General features: G+C 52.2%; 1 protein-coding gene across 1 annotated transcript in view; it reads right to left on the bottom strand.

Moving 5' to 3' along the window:
• The window catches only part of Tnfrsf21 (TNF receptor superfamily member 21), a 48,408-nt gene that overhangs the window by 6,023 nt on the left and 22,423 nt on the right, over positions 1-19,962 (bottom strand). Inside the window, exon 4 of the mRNA XM_048347649.1 lies at positions 11,849-12,114. Within this exon, the coding sequence (XP_048203606.1) occupies positions 11,849-12,114 (266 nt within the window). The remainder of the gene's footprint in view (positions 1-11,848; positions 12,115-19,962) is intronic.

Here is a 19,962-nt window from a genome sequence, read left to right as displayed (position 1 = left end):
CAGCTGCTTCACTCTGCTCAACCCTCACTTCCCACACAAACCCCCTTCTCCTTCCCACGTTGCCCCCGACTGGCTCACTCAACTAAGGGTTACCACTGATTTATTTTCAATTACGCCCAATTCCAGTGTCCCTGTGGCCGTACAATCTGTTTTCGTAAAAACGAAATTAACAAAAAACGAAATTAACAGCCTTGATGCATCAGTGAGCCCCTGAAATGAAGCGCTTATGACCCGGGTAGGATGCTCCACACCAGCCTGCTAACAGGGTTTGACTTAACCCCCTGGCTTCTGGAACTCTCTAACTGGTTATTACCAGGCCCATTCTCTCCAAGATTTGCCTTAGGGTCTCCAGAATAAAGCTTCTTGCGGGTGGTCAAAAGCCTCCCTCTGGCCTGCTAGATAGATCCCACCTAAGGCTTTGAGAACAGAAAAAGAGTTCTAGGTGACATCTGAAGCAGTTGCTATGGCTCTAACCACGATCTGTTACAGCCCACTTGCTAAATCCAAGGGAAACTCCTTGCTATCCCATGAGCTCACCGGTGACAAAAGGATGGTAAGAAAGGAGTCACCAGGTGATTCAGCTTGAGAATCTGTGGCCTACGGTCTTGGGCTCTTGCCCAAGGTCACAGGGCTAGGTTCAAGGCAAGCTACTTTCAAGTTACCTACTTTTCTGAACCCTGTCACTTCCCTGTCTGGTTCTATAGCACTAAAAGGAAGTTGACAAACTGTAAACCGATTACAAGCAATCACGTGACCACCAGGAATTGACTAGAGGAATTGACCAAAGGGTCGGGGGGGGTCAGCAAGTACCTGAACTCAGTGGCTGTACACGCGGGCTGGTGATTGCAGTGAGAGAAACCTGAGAGATGATGTAAATACCAGACACTTCTACTCAGGAACAATAATTTTGTTATTTGAAAGGAGTTCACATCCTAACAGCCAAGTGGCCAGTAAGGAAAACAAATTCAATTTCCACCAAAGGTTTATCTCAAAGGAATTACGGGCACAAATAAATGTAAAATTATGACTATGTCAGGGTTGTGATAGTATCTCTCCCTTGTTTCTTCCCCTGCTCTCCCAGCTCTTCATGTAATCATGATCAAATTAGGTCTCCAGCCACCCACAGGCCTATGCGGGAACTGGCGACGGGGCTCCAGGGAGGGGGGGTCTCGATGTCCGAGCTTCTGAGTCCCTACGTCAGAGAACAAAATTCAGATGACGGGGAATGGCTTACTATCCGAATCTATGTGGCTCTGGGATGCTACCTAGAAAGGAGGGTTTGGATAATAAAATTATCTGAGTCTATTCAATGCCTAAATTCAGACAGTAAAAACACTTGTACATAATGGTATCTCCCTTAAAAACAGATACATCGTTTCCACGCCCCGCCCCCAAAGTGAGAAGGTCAGTTTCTTTACTGTAAAGCCCAGAAGACAAGAGACCGATGATGATTTCCACAGTATTGTTTCAAGTGTGAATTCTTGTTAGGCCCAACCAGGGAGAGGGCCTAGCCAAGACAGAACCCATATTTACCCTCAGCAAAATCATTTGCAAACAACACACACAAAAAAAACCAAACCTTAAAATGGAAATAGGGAAAGTGATACCTAAGCCTTTCCAAGAAGGGTTGTCGTGTATAAGGAACGGAAGGGAGGCCTTACAAATGGGTTACAGAATGGACACAGACATCCCGAGGTAGCAAGCATGACCATGTGAACAGCTGCTGAGTCCACCTGGTAGATCTGTGAGGGTTGGTTTGCTTTGTGTGTTTCATTGGTCCTATTTATGCTACAATGTATCTGACCAAAAACAATGAAAAAGAGGGGTCAAGAGCCAAGCAACCCTAAGACAGAAGTCCCCCCCAACTTTTCCTAAGTGTCTGCTTGTCTGGCCAGAGCCTCGGTGTTTCCTTTCCTTCTTCCTTCTCTCCTGCCTGGCCCAGGCCCAGGAGGCAGCTGCTGGGAGGAGCCTTCCGTGCACAAGAAGGGGATCCCCGGGGCGCCCCCTGCTGCCGACATCTCCCTGGGGGTCACAGAAGGCCAGGGGGGGATGGGCCGGGGACAGGAGGAGGAATGAATGAATGCCAACGTGCTTCCCCACCACGCCCGGGCTGGACCCCAGCACCCGCACCGGAGACTCAACACCGAGCCGGGGGCCCACGCAGCGTCTGCCGAGGGAACCGTGAGCAGCCAGCTTTCCCCTGGGTATCAGCAAATGCCAAAACCACTGGTGAGGTGCTTCAAGGGACCCCTCCCTCTTTCCCAGGTGGGAGGTGGGGGGGGCACAGAACAATGGACGGGTCTTCCCTCCAACGACAACCTTCTGAAGACCATGCCGCCGGCCCACCCGGCCACGATGGTGTGTTGTCCTTTAGGTCCCCCCAACCCATGCCAGCGTCGTGGGCGATAATGCTGTGCGCAGGTGTCTCCCCAATGGGCGCTGACCGTCTCTAGGAGTTAAATGTCAAAACTGAACCTCAGAGAGCCGTGCTTTTACATAAACATGTTGTTGGCCAATCCTTGGTGGAAGCGAAAGAATCATTCCTTCCCTGCGTGCAGAGGAGAAGGGCTACAGACAGCCAGAAGCCTGCACGGTGCTGCGGAGACTGGTAAGAACCAGTTAGCTCCGGAGGGAGGGAGGGAGGGAGGGAGGGAGGGAGGGCGGGCTACGCCCAGCTCTCCGCGGGTGTCTGCGAGCGGTCCACTCTGCTGACATTTAACCTTCATGCTGACTCACCAGCTAGTTTTCTCAACCAAACAAAAAAAGGAAGTAAAGGCTGCGACTGAGCTTTCTCAGTTCTAACCTCGAAACCAAGCTGGACAAACCTCCCTCCAGCTCGCCTCAAGAGCCAGCCGGGCGACAGAAAGCCATTTCCCAGGCGTGAGGACGTTGAGGGGAGAGGGCTCCAGTCTGTCTGTGTGTGTCAGTTGTGTGGTCTGCTTTCTGAGCGCGACAAACTCGGTTCGTTAGTGTTGTTTAGCAGATCCACCCACCGGGATCGCGTCAGTAGAGCTGCCACACTGCTGGTACTCAATTCCACAAGTACCTCCAGACTCTCTTGCTCTCCTCCCCGGTGACAACCAACACTGTTACCAGTTCCCCGCCCCTCTTCCAGACTGTCCCTACCGGCTCCGTAGCAATGACTCCTGAGGTCAGCAGATAAGGAGCTGACGCACTCCTTTTGAGGACTGCATACTGTTCCACTGGAAGATGCCCAGTGAAGGGCACCCTTCTGCGATCATAAGGAACACTATGGGGCCCTCTAGAATTTGCTCCACTCTGCACGTGTGTAAATGTGTGCGGGGCCTGTCCCGTTCGCTGAGTGCTCTAGAGGAGAGGATGAACTTGGCCGCCTCTTCTTTGGTCTCTCGCAACCCAAGAATGCCATCCCCTTTCTTCCCTGCTAGTCAGGAAGGCTTCCAATCGGGGTACATTTACAAGGATTTCTTTTGCTGTGCATTGTCTTGTTTATGACACGGTCCATTTTCTTATTTCATAAAAAAACCTTTCTTGTTTCCTTTCAGAAAGTTAACCCCTACGTGCAAGCTTGTTTCCTCCAGCTACTGTCTTCTGGACTGAAGGATGCTTGCTGCCTTTCTGTCCCGTCTTGTTGCCTGTACTGACTTACTGTTTTGGAGCGCTGTTGTTTATGACGCTGTAGCACTGTGTAATACAAAGGTCCCCCCATCACCAAGCGGCACCTGCAGCCCTGGGTTTACTGTCAAGTCGTCGGATGCGCTCTGAATGCCTTCTGAGGTTTAGGTTCCTTTCTAAGAGCCTCACCTACTCTTTTGATTATCTCAACAAAAACAAATCCCGTCATGTTTCTTGGCGACCACATTATTTAATTACTGACCATTCTAGCCTGGCCCTCTGACTCCGTCCACCTGCAGAAGTCAGTGCCATCTGTCTCCCCCGCCATCCCCCCAAGGAAGGAAATAAGTGAAGAATATGCCATTAAAACCCGGGAAGGAGCTGAGGTCCAATGAAATTTACTGTCTGCACCATGCAAGTCCTCATCATTGACATTAGGTTATAACCGGCCCAGAAAGCCTCCCCCCATCGCAGACCGAAGCTCGGCGGAGATGGAAGCCAATCATCTCATCCCACTGTATGTTTGGGCTTAAAAAAAAAACAAACAACAAGTCCTCCAAGCCCTGGTAAAAGATGGGGAAAATGTTCTTTTCTTAAAAAAAAAAAAATTGATTATGATTTCCTCCCAATGCACTTTTTGAGAAGTCAGAAACGGTGAGATTAAAGAGATAGAAAACAACTAATCGATGCCTCAGCCTCCCCCGTCAATGTTTAGACATGGTCAGGAATCGAAAGAGCTGGGGAAAGAGCCCATTCCCATCTGTTACGAAGCAGCGCCACAGAACGCGTTCTGAAGTCTGGCTCGCATGCTCCCTCCTACAAAACCATCTGAGTCTAGAAGGACAGCCCTCGTTTTGATGTTCTGTTTCTGGCATCCCCGCAGGTGATGTGTTATTATCAACAGGCAGCATGGGAATGCTTACTAATTTAACTGTCCACGTTAAGCTGTCTCATTACTCACGATGGCCGCAATGGTGATAATAATGAAATTTGTTCCTTAGAAAGGGAATGTAAGTATTAATATTCCCAGGGTGGTTTCCTTATAACCTGTCCCTTCATCAAGTTCAACTTTCAAAAATCCTCTAATTCGATGATGCATCTTTTCTCACACCCTACCATCTCTGAAGGAGGGATATCAAAACTGTAACTTACAGAGCCACGCCTTACTACTGTCTACTACAACTCGTAGTGCTTTTCTTTCTCAGGCCTACGCATAATAGCTAACACAGGACCCATGGAGATACCTCCAGGCCCAGGAAGCTTGCTGAAAAAGCACAGAGCTAAAGCACCCAGACAGAGCACGTGGGGCGGCGGGGCGGAGATTCAGGACACACACTGGTTCGCTTTCTCTGTAATGTGCCAAGTGCATTTGCTCCAACCTAGAACAGGCACTAGGATTCCCTGTAGCCCCTACTCAAGGTCAAGTGCAAGACTGGGTGTTTCTACCGGTCTTCTCTAATTCTCCTGATGTTCTTACAAGGCAACTCTGAGGAACTGAGGCTTGATGACACAACTGGATTCATTCAAGGTCATGCAATGTGGGACAAGATCAAGAAGCAAACTCAATCCAGACGGAGGGCGTGAAGTTCTTGGACCTGCCAGTCCCTCCGAGTCCTTCACGGAGACTCAGTTTGAACCCCAGCACCTGACGTAGACTGGGGGCATTAGAACCTCATCTGTGTACCTTTAATTCTGCAGAACACTTAAAGCTGTCTAAAAAGGTTACTACTATAAGGGAGAAAGCAAGATGGACACATCTGCAGGGTATGACAAGACAGATGGGGCTGCCCACATACAAACAAATGGAAAAGCGTGGGCTAGAAGACCAAAAGAAAGTCTCGAAACTAGTCTTTTCCTTAAAAAAGTGTCAGATAAACAACTATGTGTCGGTTCTGGTTTTCTGTGTATTCCTCGGCAGGTTGAGGAGTCTGAGCCTTTTTAATTCCTCATGCACATCTCTACTGTAGCCTCTGTATATACAACGGATGCTGCTCTACACACTATACAGTTCCATGCCACGGGTACTAGCCACGTTGCCGGCGCTCAACAGAACTTGACTGACGAACCACATGCGAGCCTGCAATGTGATAATAAGGAGGACAGCCTGACAGGTCACTGAAAACCTGAAGACTGTACCCAGATTTCCTTCCTTCCTGTACAACAACCTTAAACCCAAGAATCACGTAATGTACTCGGGACCTTCTGTGTCAGTGCGCGCTCTCTCTCTCTCGTTCTCTCTCTCTCTCCCCCCAGTGTCCTCGACTCTTCCAACCCCTAAGTTCCTCCACACCCTCCCGCCACACCCTGCCATTGAGCAACGTGTCCCTGAATGGCCCTAGATGCCCTAGTGACCCAGCAGACAGCACGAGGCAGAGCCCTGCAAGCTTAGCTAACATCTCAGGCCTTCAGTCTTCAGGTCTCCAGACAATAACCTCTATTTTCCAGGAGATGACCACCTGGCAACTGAGAAACAACAAGTCATTTGAATAGTCCCAAAGCCCGCAGTGAGAAGTGCAGCTGGCACTGGCCGAGTCCCCTCGCGGCACCGCGCCGCTCAAAATAGCCGGGCTCAGGGAGACCACAGATAAGGGCAGCTGCTTCCTGCAGCTGGGAAGCTAAAGCCCGGGCACTGAAGGCCCCTCTGAGGCCCGAGGAGGAGCAGAGAGCGGGGCGCTCCTCCAGCTGGGGCGCGCACCATGCCCCCCGAGACAGAGCAGGGGCACCCGGTTTCCCACACTAAGGCTATTCACTAGGACAGAGAGACAGACAGAAAGACAGAACGACTGACCAAGAGCTCCGCTCCTGAGACAGGTCTCCCATGCAGGCCAGGGAAAGGCTCTCAGGGCCCCATGAGGACAACCGCAGCGGCAACAGCAGCAGCAGCACCGTCTTGACTCTGGGTCCACTGGTTGTTCAACGAGGGCATCATCTTTGGGAAGGCGGTACTTCATGAACGCTCAGTTCCTTTACCTGATCCACAGCAGGCCTTTTCGTGTGTGACTCTCCCGTCAAGGCAGAAACCCACTCACACCGTACATTACTTGTAATTGATGGTGTCGTATTCTAGTAAAGGAACGGATACCGAGGCCTGGCACATACTATTCAACAACTTTACAACACTTTAATAACACTTGAGCCACATCTCCAGCCCCTTTGTTTTTATTTTTCTGAGACAAGGTCTCACTTCTAGCTCTCCTAGTTAGGCTGGTAACCAACTGACAATCTTCTTGCCTTTGTCCCCAAATAAGCTGTGCCGCTCCACCCAGATAATTACCAATTCTTTAAGTGTACAAAAATTCCTTTTCCCTCTTCCTTTCAAAAAGAAACCATAATAGGGCCCCAGAATGCAAACCAGGATGGCTTCAGGGCCTCGCCACTGGGAATCCCTCCAAAATCCCAACTCAGAACCCAGCCTCTGGGAACCTTAACAGCCCAACTCAGAACCCAGGCACCAGGAATCTAACATCCCAGCTCCGAGCCTGGCCATTAGGAATCCCTCCAACATCCCAACTGGAGTGTCCTGGTTGAACAAGTCATCACACCTCAGTTCGTTCTGATAACCATCTCAGAGTGTGAAGGGCGCCTTGTCCCTTAATGCCAGTGAAAAGTCTCAAAAACAACAGTCTTCCCGGTGTTCCCTGGGAGGAAGAGTGGAGTCCCCTCCCGTACCCCATCCAAAGGGAAGGGGTGAGAGGTGGGGAAGTGTTCAAGGAAACCCCTGCGCTGGGTGACCCCTGGCAGTCACCGGCAGAAGGCGAGGGGACGACGGGAGAAAACCTGGGGGCTGTGTGGAGCCGTGAGTGCTGTCCACCGGCTTCTCTGCAGGCCTCGGGAGCACAGACGCCATCTTCACCCCCACACCCTCGTTTCCTCGCTGCGGAGAACGTTCCGACCAGCCTAAGGACACTCGCCCCGGCAGGCAGGCAGAGGTCACTAGTGACAGTTAGCCGGGGGGCTCCAGTTCTTTGGGCACTGGCTGCAGGCAGCAACCCTCCAACTGGACCTCCTCTAGCAGTCCTCCGACGGGGGGAGGGGGGGGGAACCTCCCCCCCCAAAGGGTAGGGACCCTGCGTGCTTGGGATTTCCAGGGCCGTTACGGGTGCGGGGTGGAGCTCCTCAGGAAGGACCTGGCAGCTCGCAATGCTCACCCAGGAAGTGCGGGGTGTGGGGGCCCCATGACCCCCCGCCCCACCCAGCACAGGAAGTCCCCGCACACTTCTCCATGCTCCTGCCCCGCCCGAGCCCTCGCGGCAGGCTGGCGGGACTCAGATTAGAGAAGCCTGGGTAAGGCTCTTCTCTACGTGGCCGCCGGGACCCTGGACGGCCCTCACTTTGTGTGGTTCCCCTGTGCACTGCCTGACGTGGCTGGCACGGGATCGGGCCCCTCCTGGCTTGGTTACCTAAGGGAGAGTTACACATACACGCGCATCCTCTCCTCTGCTGCCCAGCAAGAGGAGCTCAAACCCAAGCTTTAAAGGACAGAAAGGAAAGGACGGCCTGGTTCAACTTCCATTCCTGGCTATCCTGCAAAAACTACGGTGACCTAATAGCATTTTGTGGCTGTGTGATTAGTATTTTCCAGACAAAGATAAGCAAGAGTTCATTGTTGGGCAGAGAGTCTTAGAAATACTCTGTAGGCCAAGGAGTAATGGTAGAGGCTGAAGCTGCGGGAGGATGTAAAAGACAATGTAAAATATCGGCATGCAAGGAAAGCTACCTACATCCTGACTCTGAAGACGACAATCACTGGGAGAAAGATGAGGGAAGAGGTGACGCTGTTCAAAAAGAAAAGTGCTCATCATCTGACTTCCGTGACTGCAACCCCTCTGCACATCACCTTTACAATAAAAATTTACTAAAAAAAGGAAGACAATAATGCTCACGCCTCTGGTGGGAATTGGATGCATCGTATTAAAATCAGCACACCCAGCTGGGTGGCCCTGTGGCACATGTGTCTCATTCCAGCACGCACAAGGCCGAGACAAGAAGATCATGGCTCGAGTGCTTGGACACCTGCCTTCCAAACACAAAACCCTGAGTGCAAGCCCCAATACAGCCGAAGAGGCTCCATCACAACAACAAAGGTCAAACATAATTTTAAAAAGAAAGAAAATGGCTTCTACTGGGTGTTCTGACTCAGGCCTACACCCTAGCTACACCCAAAAGGCTGAGATGAGGAGGATGGTTGGAGGGTAACTTAGTCAAAAAATCGGATGAGACAACCAACCTCCAATAATATGAAAAAAAAAAAAAGCTGTGAATGATAATGGGCACCGGTCACCCCAACTGTGTGGGAAGTGCAGACAGGAGGATTTGTGTCCAGGCTGACCCAGGCAAAAATAGAGACACCATTTCAAAAACGGAAAACAAGTAGTGCTAAGACGGTAGATTTAAACCCAAATACACATGCAATTACATTAAAAAAAAGGTGTCAACCCACTGAAGTTCTCTAGCTAAGGGGCAGAAGCTGGTGAGTAAGTTTAAGAAAAACCTTACATATTTGCTCATTACAAGAGACAACCTTCAAAGACACCCAAATAAAACACAACAAAATAAAATAAAAACATGGACAAAGAGGTTATGCCCGGATGTTCCGGATGCTGTGTTCTGTGGGGTTTTCTTCAACGTCTTTGGCAAAAATCCTAGTATCTCCTATGCCTTATAACTTAAATACAGTTGAGTTAGGAGTTGCTGCCTCTATCAAATGCTCATGCTTTGGGAGTAGATACGATTCCAGAAGTTTGGGTTCCGTTTAAATATCCACCTTGGAAGAAGAAATGCCCGAGAAGCGCGCCTCCCAAGTCACCTAGACAGTCAGCCATTTACAAACGCCACGCTGGCCAAGGTGGTTACTAACATCCCAGCTGCTCTGGACAGAGGTAACGAAAAGCCACACCGCAGGGCTCAACAGGAACCCACCAGAGGTGTTCGCAGGGCAGGCCCAGGACAAGCACCAACCATTAAAAAAGGGAAAGGGGGAAAAAAATGCCATCATTTTTGCACACTGAGTCCATGAATCCAGAAGGAAAGCCTCAGCACCTGGGTAGTACTATACTATGGAATGAGGAGAATAAAAGGTCTCCATTATGCCCCCCTGCCTGGTGACTATCTTGTTGGACTTTCCCGATCTCAGAAACAACCCATGGACACACAGTTCCATACCATGTAGCTAATAAGAGCTGGCAGGCAGGCGTCTGGGCGTGAAATTAAGCGTCAGAACTAGATTCAGAATGGTGTTAAGACGAAGACGTATACCATTAGCACATGGTAACAAGCACCCATCATTATTAATACACGAACCACACACAACCAAACAGAAATCTACAGGATGCCCACACCACTATTCTCAAACCCTAACTAATAAAAACCACAGCTACAATTAGGGTCTTTCTGTATTACAGAGGAGAAGGGGGGAAGCAGCACGAGCGTGCACAAGTGTGGCGACTGGAAAGAAGATGCTTTCTTTGCTCATTCATTCTTATTCACTTCTTAGGATTTCCATGGGCTGAATCCTTCCCCTGAGTACGCAGTCTCCTCTCCAGGAAGACTTCTTCCGCAGGCTCGCCATGAACTTCAGTTAACCAAACCCTAATGTTGCATCAAACACATTATCTTTCTTGTAGGCAATCACTAAGGAGACGTGGTGATTTATTCTGAAGTATCTAATTCTACTTCAGTTCTGTTACAGTTGCCTTTACAGTTCTTCCCTTAAAATCAACACTTCAAGACAGCACAGTGGTGCTCTGCCTTTGGACTCCCTTTATATAAACCGCAAAACATTTCTTTTATTGGATGTTATCTCCTTTGTTTTCTCTGAAAGCCAGAGACTTCAAGTTCAGCTTTAGTTTGTATATCACATTTACTGAAATCCCTTATCAGAAATACACACACACGCGTTGGCATTTATGCCTTTTCATGCTTATAGTCTCTTAGTAAACATTTTCTCTGAAATTCCACATTTTAAAGAAGTTAAAAATACACCAGGAGCTTTAAAAGACCACCTTCAAAGTTAACTAGCTCCTATAAATTTTTAGCCACATAATTATATGTGGGTAGTGACGAATGTTTACTGGATTAGGTAAGCAGCATCACGCTGTGAGTATAAACAGATACAGGCATTTGGCCTTCTAATGTACAGAAAATTGAGTCCCTTCACATACAAATTTTGGTGTAGAATGATAATGAACCGAGGTGATGTGGTTACAAAACACCCAATTCCACCTACTTCTTTTAAGGAGTTTAGATCCCTGGAATAGTAACAAAAGACACTAAGCTTCTGAATCTCAAGTGGCTTTATCAAGTCTTCATGGCACACCATTTTTTTTTTTTAAATTTGGGGAAACGATGATCTAATACCCAATGCTGCGCTTAACTCATGGCCTTGCAGAGAAGTGTATTATCATTACACAGCAGCTGGGCAAGAGAAGTTACGTCATGGTCACAGCTACCATCTGCAGGGGACATTCTGCCTTCAGACATCCTGGAAGATGAGCTTACGAGTACGCCACAGAGTCCCCGGGTGTCGGTGAACGATAGCCCTCCATGTCACCCCGCTAGCAGGCCCTAGAGGCGGCTCGCGTGCTGAGCCGTGAGGCCCCGGAGTTAGGGTTCACCAGTGTGTGGGCTTCACGCTCCTGGGTCCCCTTCTCCGTGCCCATCTGCTACGTGGGGCTGAACCATCGAGGGGGAGGCAGGCCTCCGGATGTGGGGGGGGGTGGGTAGGAGGGAGTCCCAGGCCCTCCGATGTGAGTACGTGGGGTGGGGCGGGAAGATGAGATGGGGTCCCCTCCCCCCAACTCAGCCACGCAACACTGAGCGATCCCTGGAGAAGGCGGGGGAGGGGATCTGCTTCTCCGTGTGGTTCCCGTGTGCAGTACTGAGTTGCAGAGGGGCACACGTGCTCGGTAACAAGGAGCGGATCGGCTGCACCCCCCGACGCCAGAGCCTACACCCGAGATTAGGATGCTCAGCTGTGCGCCATACAGTCCTTCAGAGAGCTCCCAAGGGCAAAGGCTCTAAGTTCAAATCCCAGCATTGCCAAACAAAAACACTGACTCCTAGCTGTCCACCTGGAGATTCTCAGTTGACTGATGTGCATCGGGACGGTTTACCAGTCTATGGTTCGAGACTCCCCTGCCCTGGAAGGTTGGGCAGCATGCCCTCACTCACGCCCCTGCCATCTCTGCTAGCTTTCCCTGCGACCACGCCGGGCGAGCCACGAAGCACCCGAGACCGAGTGGCGGGGACACTCTACCTGGGTGGTGTCTTCCATGAGCCCGCGGATCTTCTCCACGACATCGTTGCGCCGGTGCTGGCGCAGGGCGCTGATGAGCTGGGCGAGGCTGGCCTCGGGGCCCCGGATGGTCCAGTGCTGCAGGGCCGCGTACGCGCGCTCGTGGTCCGCGGTGTAGCCGTTGGAGAAAGCGGCCACCTCCCTCTCGCTGGCGTTGCACAGAAACTGATAGATATCCTTCCACTGGCTTCCCACCTGGGCAGCTACGAGCTTCAGGATGTCGATGCCTACGCCAGAGACAAAACAAAGCCAACTGAAGACACAGGGGGAGGCTCGCCGGTCACCCCGCTGAAGGGACCGGATCCCTGCCGATCACCGCCCGTGTGACGGGCAGACACGGCTCATCCTGGGGCCCCTCGCACAAATGGCACTTCCTGGGCTGGGGGCGTGGATCAGTGGTACAGTGTCTGCCTCACCTGCTAAGGGCCTGGGTCCCATCCAGGCATCGAGAAAATACCAGATCCAATCAAACCAGCTCGTTGATTAAAACACACAATACTTCCTGGACGTGAAACCGGAAGACTTGTGTTGAAAATTGAACAGATCACCCCCAAAAGACGTCTTGAAAGCAAAGCCAATGAAGGCCCTTGGGATCACTCCTTTGTTACTAAGTAAGCAAATCAACGAGAGGCCCCCAGATGACCACGTAGCAGCGGCTTCAGTACTAGAGACACAGAAGCCACCAACTAGGCCGGCGGCGGTGGACCTCACCCAGCTCTGGCAAGGTAAGGAATGTGCAGATCCTGAGAATGCGGTCAGTCCTGAGGTCAGCTGACCACTGTACCCACAGCTCTTCCCCAGATGGGGCACTCCTTCAGACTGTCTATCTTCTGGACCCTTATCTGTGCTCAATAATCAACTTTCTTGGCTACTGTGCAGTTCTCTAGGTCCACTCACATAGCTATTAATGAGGACAGAAGTCACAGTGACAGCACAGTACTAAGTAGCTGGTGTCTTTGGGGTATTACGTAAAGGCATGAGCTCAGCGAAGATTTCTATACAGCATTAACATTCCAACCGCACAGGAAGACGGAGGAGGAGGGAGAGGAGGAGCTAACCTGCTGGCTCAATGTCACAACGACGGGTGGGTTAGGGACTGAATCCATCTCACCAGGCTTGCTTCGATTCAAACTCCCAAAAGGGCAACCACTACCCAATGTGTTCACCCAGGCTACAGTCCAAGAGCGGAAACCCCTTTGAACAAACGCCCTAAGCTGGTTATCTGCCCCCTCTCAATAACTTATTATCAGGCACTTTTATCCACAGGATTCGATCCAAGCATCCCACAGCAGGCATGTCAATACCCCACTATAACTCTATGCCTTTCCCACCCTAAGCGGGCACTTGCTTATTATTCACCACGGCCGTGCTGCTCACGGGGAGAGGCGTGATGGTAAAGCCAGCATGGGTTTATTGTGTCCCTTGTACTTTTACATACGGAAGATTCGTTCTTGCCGGAAACGGGGGCAGACTCAGCGCACGCCTTTTCGTCTGCGCCGAGTGCTTCCGCCTTTCGTGATTCCTGCTTTGCATATTGTGAACTGCCGCCGCCGTCCCTCTTCCTGCCGCCATCACCTCGACGCGCGGCGAGGACCGCTGGCACCCGGCCCCGCGCCGCGGCGGACGGGCGGGGCGGCACCGAGGGCCTCTGCCACGGGAGGGGGCACCAACCTCGGTGTGCGACGACGAGCTGGCTCTGCCAGGGCCGGCACGCGTGCGTAGGTGCAATCCTTCCTTACGCGAGAGCGGCGGTGGCTCGCACCTGTAACTCTAGCTCTCCAGGAGACTGAGCTCTGAGGATCCCGGGTTGAAGTCAGCCTGGGCGGACAACTCCAAGTGACTCATCTCCACTAGCCTCCCAAAAGCCCGACGCGGAGCCGTGACTCCCACCGTACAGAGCCAGCCCTGGGCAAAGAAGCCGCGGGACGGCGGCCTAACCCTGAGTTCCAAGCCCGGTATGGGCCACACACACGTTAACAAGAACCAGGGGCCAGTTCCCATGTGAGACTCGGGGAAGAGAAGAAACAAGGAGGATGAAGAAGAGCGCGTTTGCTTTTGTTTCACTTTGCAGTTCGGTTGTGGATGAAAACGCTTAACGAAACGAGCCAGTCTGCCTAAGAGAAAAAGAACAACCAACGACACGCACGCGTGTTTCTGACCATGGGGGAGTCTGGGCCCCTCCGCCTAGCTCCTTACTCTGCCAGGGCGATTCTTCTGAGACGGAGGCTTATACCTGCACCCTAGACCGCAGGCCTGAGAACTGTTTCCAAACACCTAAGCTGCTAGGAGAAGGCTCTTTCCTCACCAAGAAAGCAGTGATGATGTGCCCAGCTGAGACCGCACTAAACCTCTCCACCGTCCACCCCGGCAGTGTGGGGGAGGGGGGGGACTCGAACCAGCAGTCGGTGAATGCGCAGAGTGGTGGTCAGTCAGGAGCAGAGCTTTGGATTTCAAGAAAAACAGGGAAAAAAAAAAACACACACACACACCAAGAAAACAACCCGAGTCCTATTTAAAACCCCACATGTAACGTGAAGAAACAAGCCAACCCTTTATGGTTAACGTGGTCAGACTCTTCCACGCACCAAAAGGCTTCTGAGTCCCGGGTCTTAATTTAGGTCAATTTGACCAAGGCCCCCAGTGTCCCCCATGAAAACACGCGTGTTTCTTCTTCTCAGCAGAATGGCCACTTCCAGCTGTGTGGGGCCCACGGCAGGGTGGGCTCCGGGCGAGCCGCTAACTGTCATGTTCATTTCCTCACCCAACAAAGACGACAGTCACTGCGGTGCCCGGGGACGGGGCGGCCAACGCTCTCCACAGCTGACTTATTTTTGGAATCACACCCTTGATGATGAATGCTCTCCATCCACTGAGCACTAAAAACCTAAGGCTCGGTGCACACGAGATGCAAATACACAGCCTTTGAAGTGTAATTAGGGATTTTTTTTTTAAAGCCTCGGAAAAGCCCCTTCTTCCAAGACTAGTATTTATATATGTTTCAAGCCACCAAAGAGGGAGGGAGGGAAGGAAGGAAGAAACGGACAGGCAGATGGAGGGAGGGAGGCAGGCAGGCCTACACTCAGGAATCAACGCACGGATCTCTATTCTAGAAGCCCAGCTTAAAGCCCTAAACAACACAGCGTATTTACTCTTTACCAGGGTTGGCACGGTGGGGGATGTGCCGGTGGAGGTGGAGGTGATTCACCGCGTACGGGCGTTACGGGGGGCTTAGGCACCACGTGAGCACCCTGGGGTTCCGGCACCTACCCACGGGGCCCCTTGGGCCCCGAGAGGAGCACCTGACACGCCACAGCAGGAGCAGGGGGGCTTCCTGAACGTGGACTGTCAAGCGCTCCATTCTGTGGGTGAGGAATCTCCTCTGGGGCGGTCAGCGCCCAGCCCGAGGTCACCCCGCCGCTTCCAGAACTCCCCTCACCACTAATTCTGAGAAGCACTGTCACTGTGATTACGCCGCCCAGTCCAGGTACGAAGGCCCTCACTCCGGGCTGGCCAGGGCGAGCCGTGTCTCCCTGAGGCTAGCAAAGGATGGGACCCCAAAACAAGGTGAGAGGAAGGAGGCCATCCAACTTTTCCCTAGAATGGCGAAAATGCACACTCGCGGCTTTGAGAACTTGGGGGCGTCTTGCTGACCCCTCAACCACATTGCACAGGGCCCGGGCAGCCCTCGCCAATCCCAACCGGACTGGCTCTGTTGGGACCATTCCAATTGCAGAACCAGGCATTGGGCTACACTGCACAGCGCCCAGGATGCTGGTTCGACCACCGCCGCCATGGAAAGAGAACACCACCCGACTGTCACACGGCATACAGGTCTTGAAAAAGCGTGTTGTGAGACATACTAAAAAAAAAAACAAAGAAAAAAAAAACAAAGAAACAACGGAAATTCCCACTCTGATTATTAATTGACATCTACCTGAAACAGACAACAAAAAGAGCAAACCGTCAATGAACTAAAGACCACGCGTCTCCGCTCGCCTCGGTGCCATCCAAGCTTCAAGTCTGGAGCCAGAGCCGGCTGTGTGTTGATCAAATCCAAACGGCTTCACTGAATAAAGGCCTCATCTGCTTCTTCTCAGCCTCACGCGGGGGGCCCAGGAAGCAGAGGCCGGGGCTGCCAGGAGCCGGCTGAGCGGAGCGGCGCTGGCGCCGGGGAGAGCGAGCGGGAGCCGCTTGAGGATGAAGTCGTGCGACCATCACGAAGGAAGTCGGCGGTCACAAGCCAGGGTTTCCAACCCCAGCTCCAGGGCTCATCAGCGGTGCGACCCTGACCGCCTCTAAGACTTCGAGACCCACGCGATCAAAATGGAAAGGCCGTCTCTTCTCCCCTAGGACACTTTCCAGAGCTTTCCAAAACCTCGGATCACACAGCATCTGGGGGACAACTCTATTTGGAGCCCTCCTTTGAAAGGTTCAAATATCAGCCGCAGGTCACCACGAAAAGGTCTGACCTTTATAGAATGGCGGGAGGGGCGAGAGCTCGCTTCCGTGCGGATCTAAATGGCTCAAGTGCGTGCGGTCGGGCAGGAGCCATCCGAGAGCGAGAGCCTTCCTCCGTCCCCACAGACCAGCACTAAGTGACACCGCGCAGCACTCGGGGCTCAGGCCGCGCGGCCCGGTTCACACAGAACCGGTGTGCCTCGAGGACACGTGCGTGGGCACCAACACCGACAGGGCGGCCAAGTCACCTCCAAAGCATTCACCTCTCCCTCTGCTTCCCTCACGCACAATGCACGCCATGTCAGTCCTCATTATGCTTCTAGAAAGGAGACGCTGCCCTGGGATGCAATTAAGCCCCGGCATCCTCCCAGGGCAGAGGTCTCTCCACGCGGGGTTCACAACAAACACCCAGCGGTCTCCTGAGAGGCGCGCGTGCAAGACGTCACCTTCCACCACCTTCATCCTCCCGCAGAGGCAAGTGTGTAACAGACACACGACCGTGTCCACACACGACACGGTCACTATCGGTTCAGAGACGGCAGTGGGAGCACTGCCGGAGGGGAGGCTCTGCCCCGAGCGACGGGCACGTCCTCAGAGATATTCTTCCTAACGACCTTCTCCCCACGTCCTGGATCCGTGCTGATTACCACCATCGCCATCATCCACACTGGCCTTGCTAATGTTAGGAAAACAACAGAAACCTTTCAGCGAGCGAGTGAGTGAGTGAATGAATGAATGAATGACAGCCTTTCGGTCTCCCCACCCCTTGTCACCTCAGCTGGTGCTCGAACCTCAGCCCCTGAGAACCTTGAGTGGCCCTAAGCCTGCCACACAGATCTTGCCACGCGGCCCCACCATTTTCCCAGGTTCTGTGGGTAGAACCCGGGCTTCCTGAAACCCACTTCCTAGGCCAGAACCTCTCCCTCTTCCCGTGGGGGTGGCCCATGGTACCCACTGAAGAAGCCCAAGCTCACAAACGGGCAAGGCCCCCGAGCCTCTCCGGCCGCCGCGCAGCCCTCTGTAGAGTCAGCTGTCTAAGCCACATCTGCCCTGAGAACAGAAGTCATGGCCCTAGCCGCAGCCAGCCTGCGTGTCTTCTGGGAGGCGGCACTGTAAGGTGATTACACATGGCCAGCTCAGCAGGGACGACTCCCCGCGAACGGGCCGTACCCAGGACACTGCTGGGTCAGCACGAGGGACCTGAGATGCTCCCAGCTCCGGCACACAAAGCCGGAGGAACAGTTTACTTCTTTTGTTGAATTCCCCCCCGCCCCCCCCCCCGAGCCCCAATGGCTTTTTGAATTTGAAGGAACCACTATTTTACTGAATAATAACGATAAGCTAACAACTGTAACTCAACAACAATGATAAGAACTCTAAGTTCTGATGAATCTCGGCATCTATTAAGGAAAATCCACCATTTCCAAAATAACCATCGAAAAGCAAGGCCAAAGGCATTGCTCAAGTGGTAGAGTACCAGCCTAGCAAGTGTAAGGCTCTAGAGTTGAAACCTAAGAGCAGCCACAAGAGGGGAGGGAAGGGGAAAGGAAGGGAGGAAAACGGAGGGGAGGGGGTAAGACTTACATGGAACAAGTTCTGCAGACCCCCGAGAGAGGGGTCTGTAAACAGGGTAGAAGTGGGGGGTCGCAGGGAGAGAAATCTGGGGAGGAGGGCAGGTGACATCACACTTCTCAGAAGATATTTTGCACTCTGTCTCCAGGAGTTTACAGAGAGGAACGGCACAAGGTCAACTAGGCACTTGAATGGTATGACGGTGGCTACTGTGTCGAGAACAAACCAAAGCGAGGGCAGATGGGAATGAAGCCACAGCGATAATCCAAGCGGCAATCAGAGTGATCTAAACGCGAGGGGAGAAAGACTCAGAGTTAGGGAGACTGAGGTTTTTTGGTCTGCACACTTGCAGAACTGGAGGACCATTCTCTACCATGGATACTAGGCGTGGAGGGATTGTGGGACCTGGCACTGAATATCATAGTTATCCAGATCTGTCTAGCAGGCAAAGGGTTCCTCCACCTGGAGCCAAGTACAAGGTCCAGGCTGGGACTTACGCAGCTGGGAATTCACAGGAGATAAAAGGGTATTTACAGCCCTGGATTACCAAGGGAGGGAAAGTGTGTAGGCAGGAAGGAGGAAGAAGCATGAAGGCCCCCACACCACTGCTCAGAGGTTATAGAGGAGGAGGAACCAGCCACGGAGACAGGGGTGAGAGAGACGACAACGCAGGAGAATGGCAAATGAACAGGTTAGAAAGCCTATCGAGGAGAAGCAAGCCGGAGACGGCTATAGGCCAAGCAGAAGATCCTGGGAACTCAACAGTGGAGCTAGAATTCTGTCCTCTGCCTGTGTGGAAAAGAGGTGAGTTTGTGAATAAAACAGTGCCATAGTCCAACCATCACACCACCACCACCACAACTATCCCTCTCCCTCCTCTTCCTCTTCTGAGTCAGGGTCTCACGACGTCTAGACTGAAGCTCTCACGAGGTAGCCTGGACCGGTCTCCACCTGCCACCCTCCTGCCTCAGCCCACGGAGACGACAGGTATTCACCATCAGGCTCACACAGTTCCCGCGTTCAAACACATCCGCGTGTCTCTTTCAACCACGGTCTTTCCAAAGCTTGGAGGCAATGTTTTGGGTTTGTGTTCTTTAGGATCAACAGACAAATACACTGAACTCTACACATTCACTGCAGCGTTAACCACAAATGACTGTACAGAGCCAACTGCAGAAATTCTTCCTCGTCTGCAAAATCTGCTTACATAACACCTGACCAGGTTGATTCAAGGACGCCCTTTTTTTTTTTTTTCCAGACTTCTTTTTTTTCTTATTTGCATTTGAGCTCTACGTGGGGGAAATGCTGATGTGTTTTCCACCAGTTCAAAAAAGCTTCAACTCAAAGGCTGGTAAACTACAGAATAAAATACATGTCCTGAAAGTAAACATCTCTCCCCTAAAGCCGACTGCAAGTCAAGGTGGGCTCTGCTAGGCCCGGGGCTTTAAGGGCCATGGTGTCTACGGTGTAACAGAACGTATGCACTGCCGCGCAACTCTGGAGCAAATGCTAGGCAGTGCTCTACCACGAAGCTACATTCCCGTCCCTGAGAGACAATGCCCTCGACGGCAGCTAGGCGAGTCCATGTTCCTGCAACGTCTTCCTGTGTGCTTCGGGAACCCTCTAGCACCCTAAGACGTTAACAGAAGGGGTTGGAGGGTGAAGCTTGGTGCTCGTCTATCACATTCAAGGCCCTGGGTTCTATCCTTGGTGCTGGGGGGCGGGAGGGGGGCAGGGAAACAACCTTAAGCAGTTAAACAGGAAGGTGAGGCCTGCCGGAAATGGCATTGTGGGAAGCAAAGATAGGGAGGAGGGAGGAGGGTCTGGGGTGCAGACCCTCTATCACGACGGTGGGCTCCTGGGGCCCAGAGGCTGGAATGAGGTCACGGCAGCCTCTTAAAGGCAAGAATCGGCTCTCTTAGGCCGGCCTCCCGGTGTTTACGATTCAAGTCTCCTTCCCATAGGAACTTGGGCTCACAGACAGACAGGATGACTGTCTGGAATTCACAGTCAAGGAGTCTCTGGCAGAGAGCAAGCAGCTGCTG

The sequence above is a fragment of the Perognathus longimembris genome, chromosome 6, assembly GCF_023159225.1.
Source record: "Perognathus longimembris pacificus isolate PPM17 chromosome 6, ASM2315922v1, whole genome shotgun sequence".
Classification (NCBI taxonomy): domain Eukaryota; kingdom Metazoa; phylum Chordata; class Mammalia; order Rodentia; family Heteromyidae; genus Perognathus; species Perognathus longimembris.
Note: the sequence above shows the minus strand (reverse complement) of the source record. Positions and strands in the feature narration are given on the sequence as shown.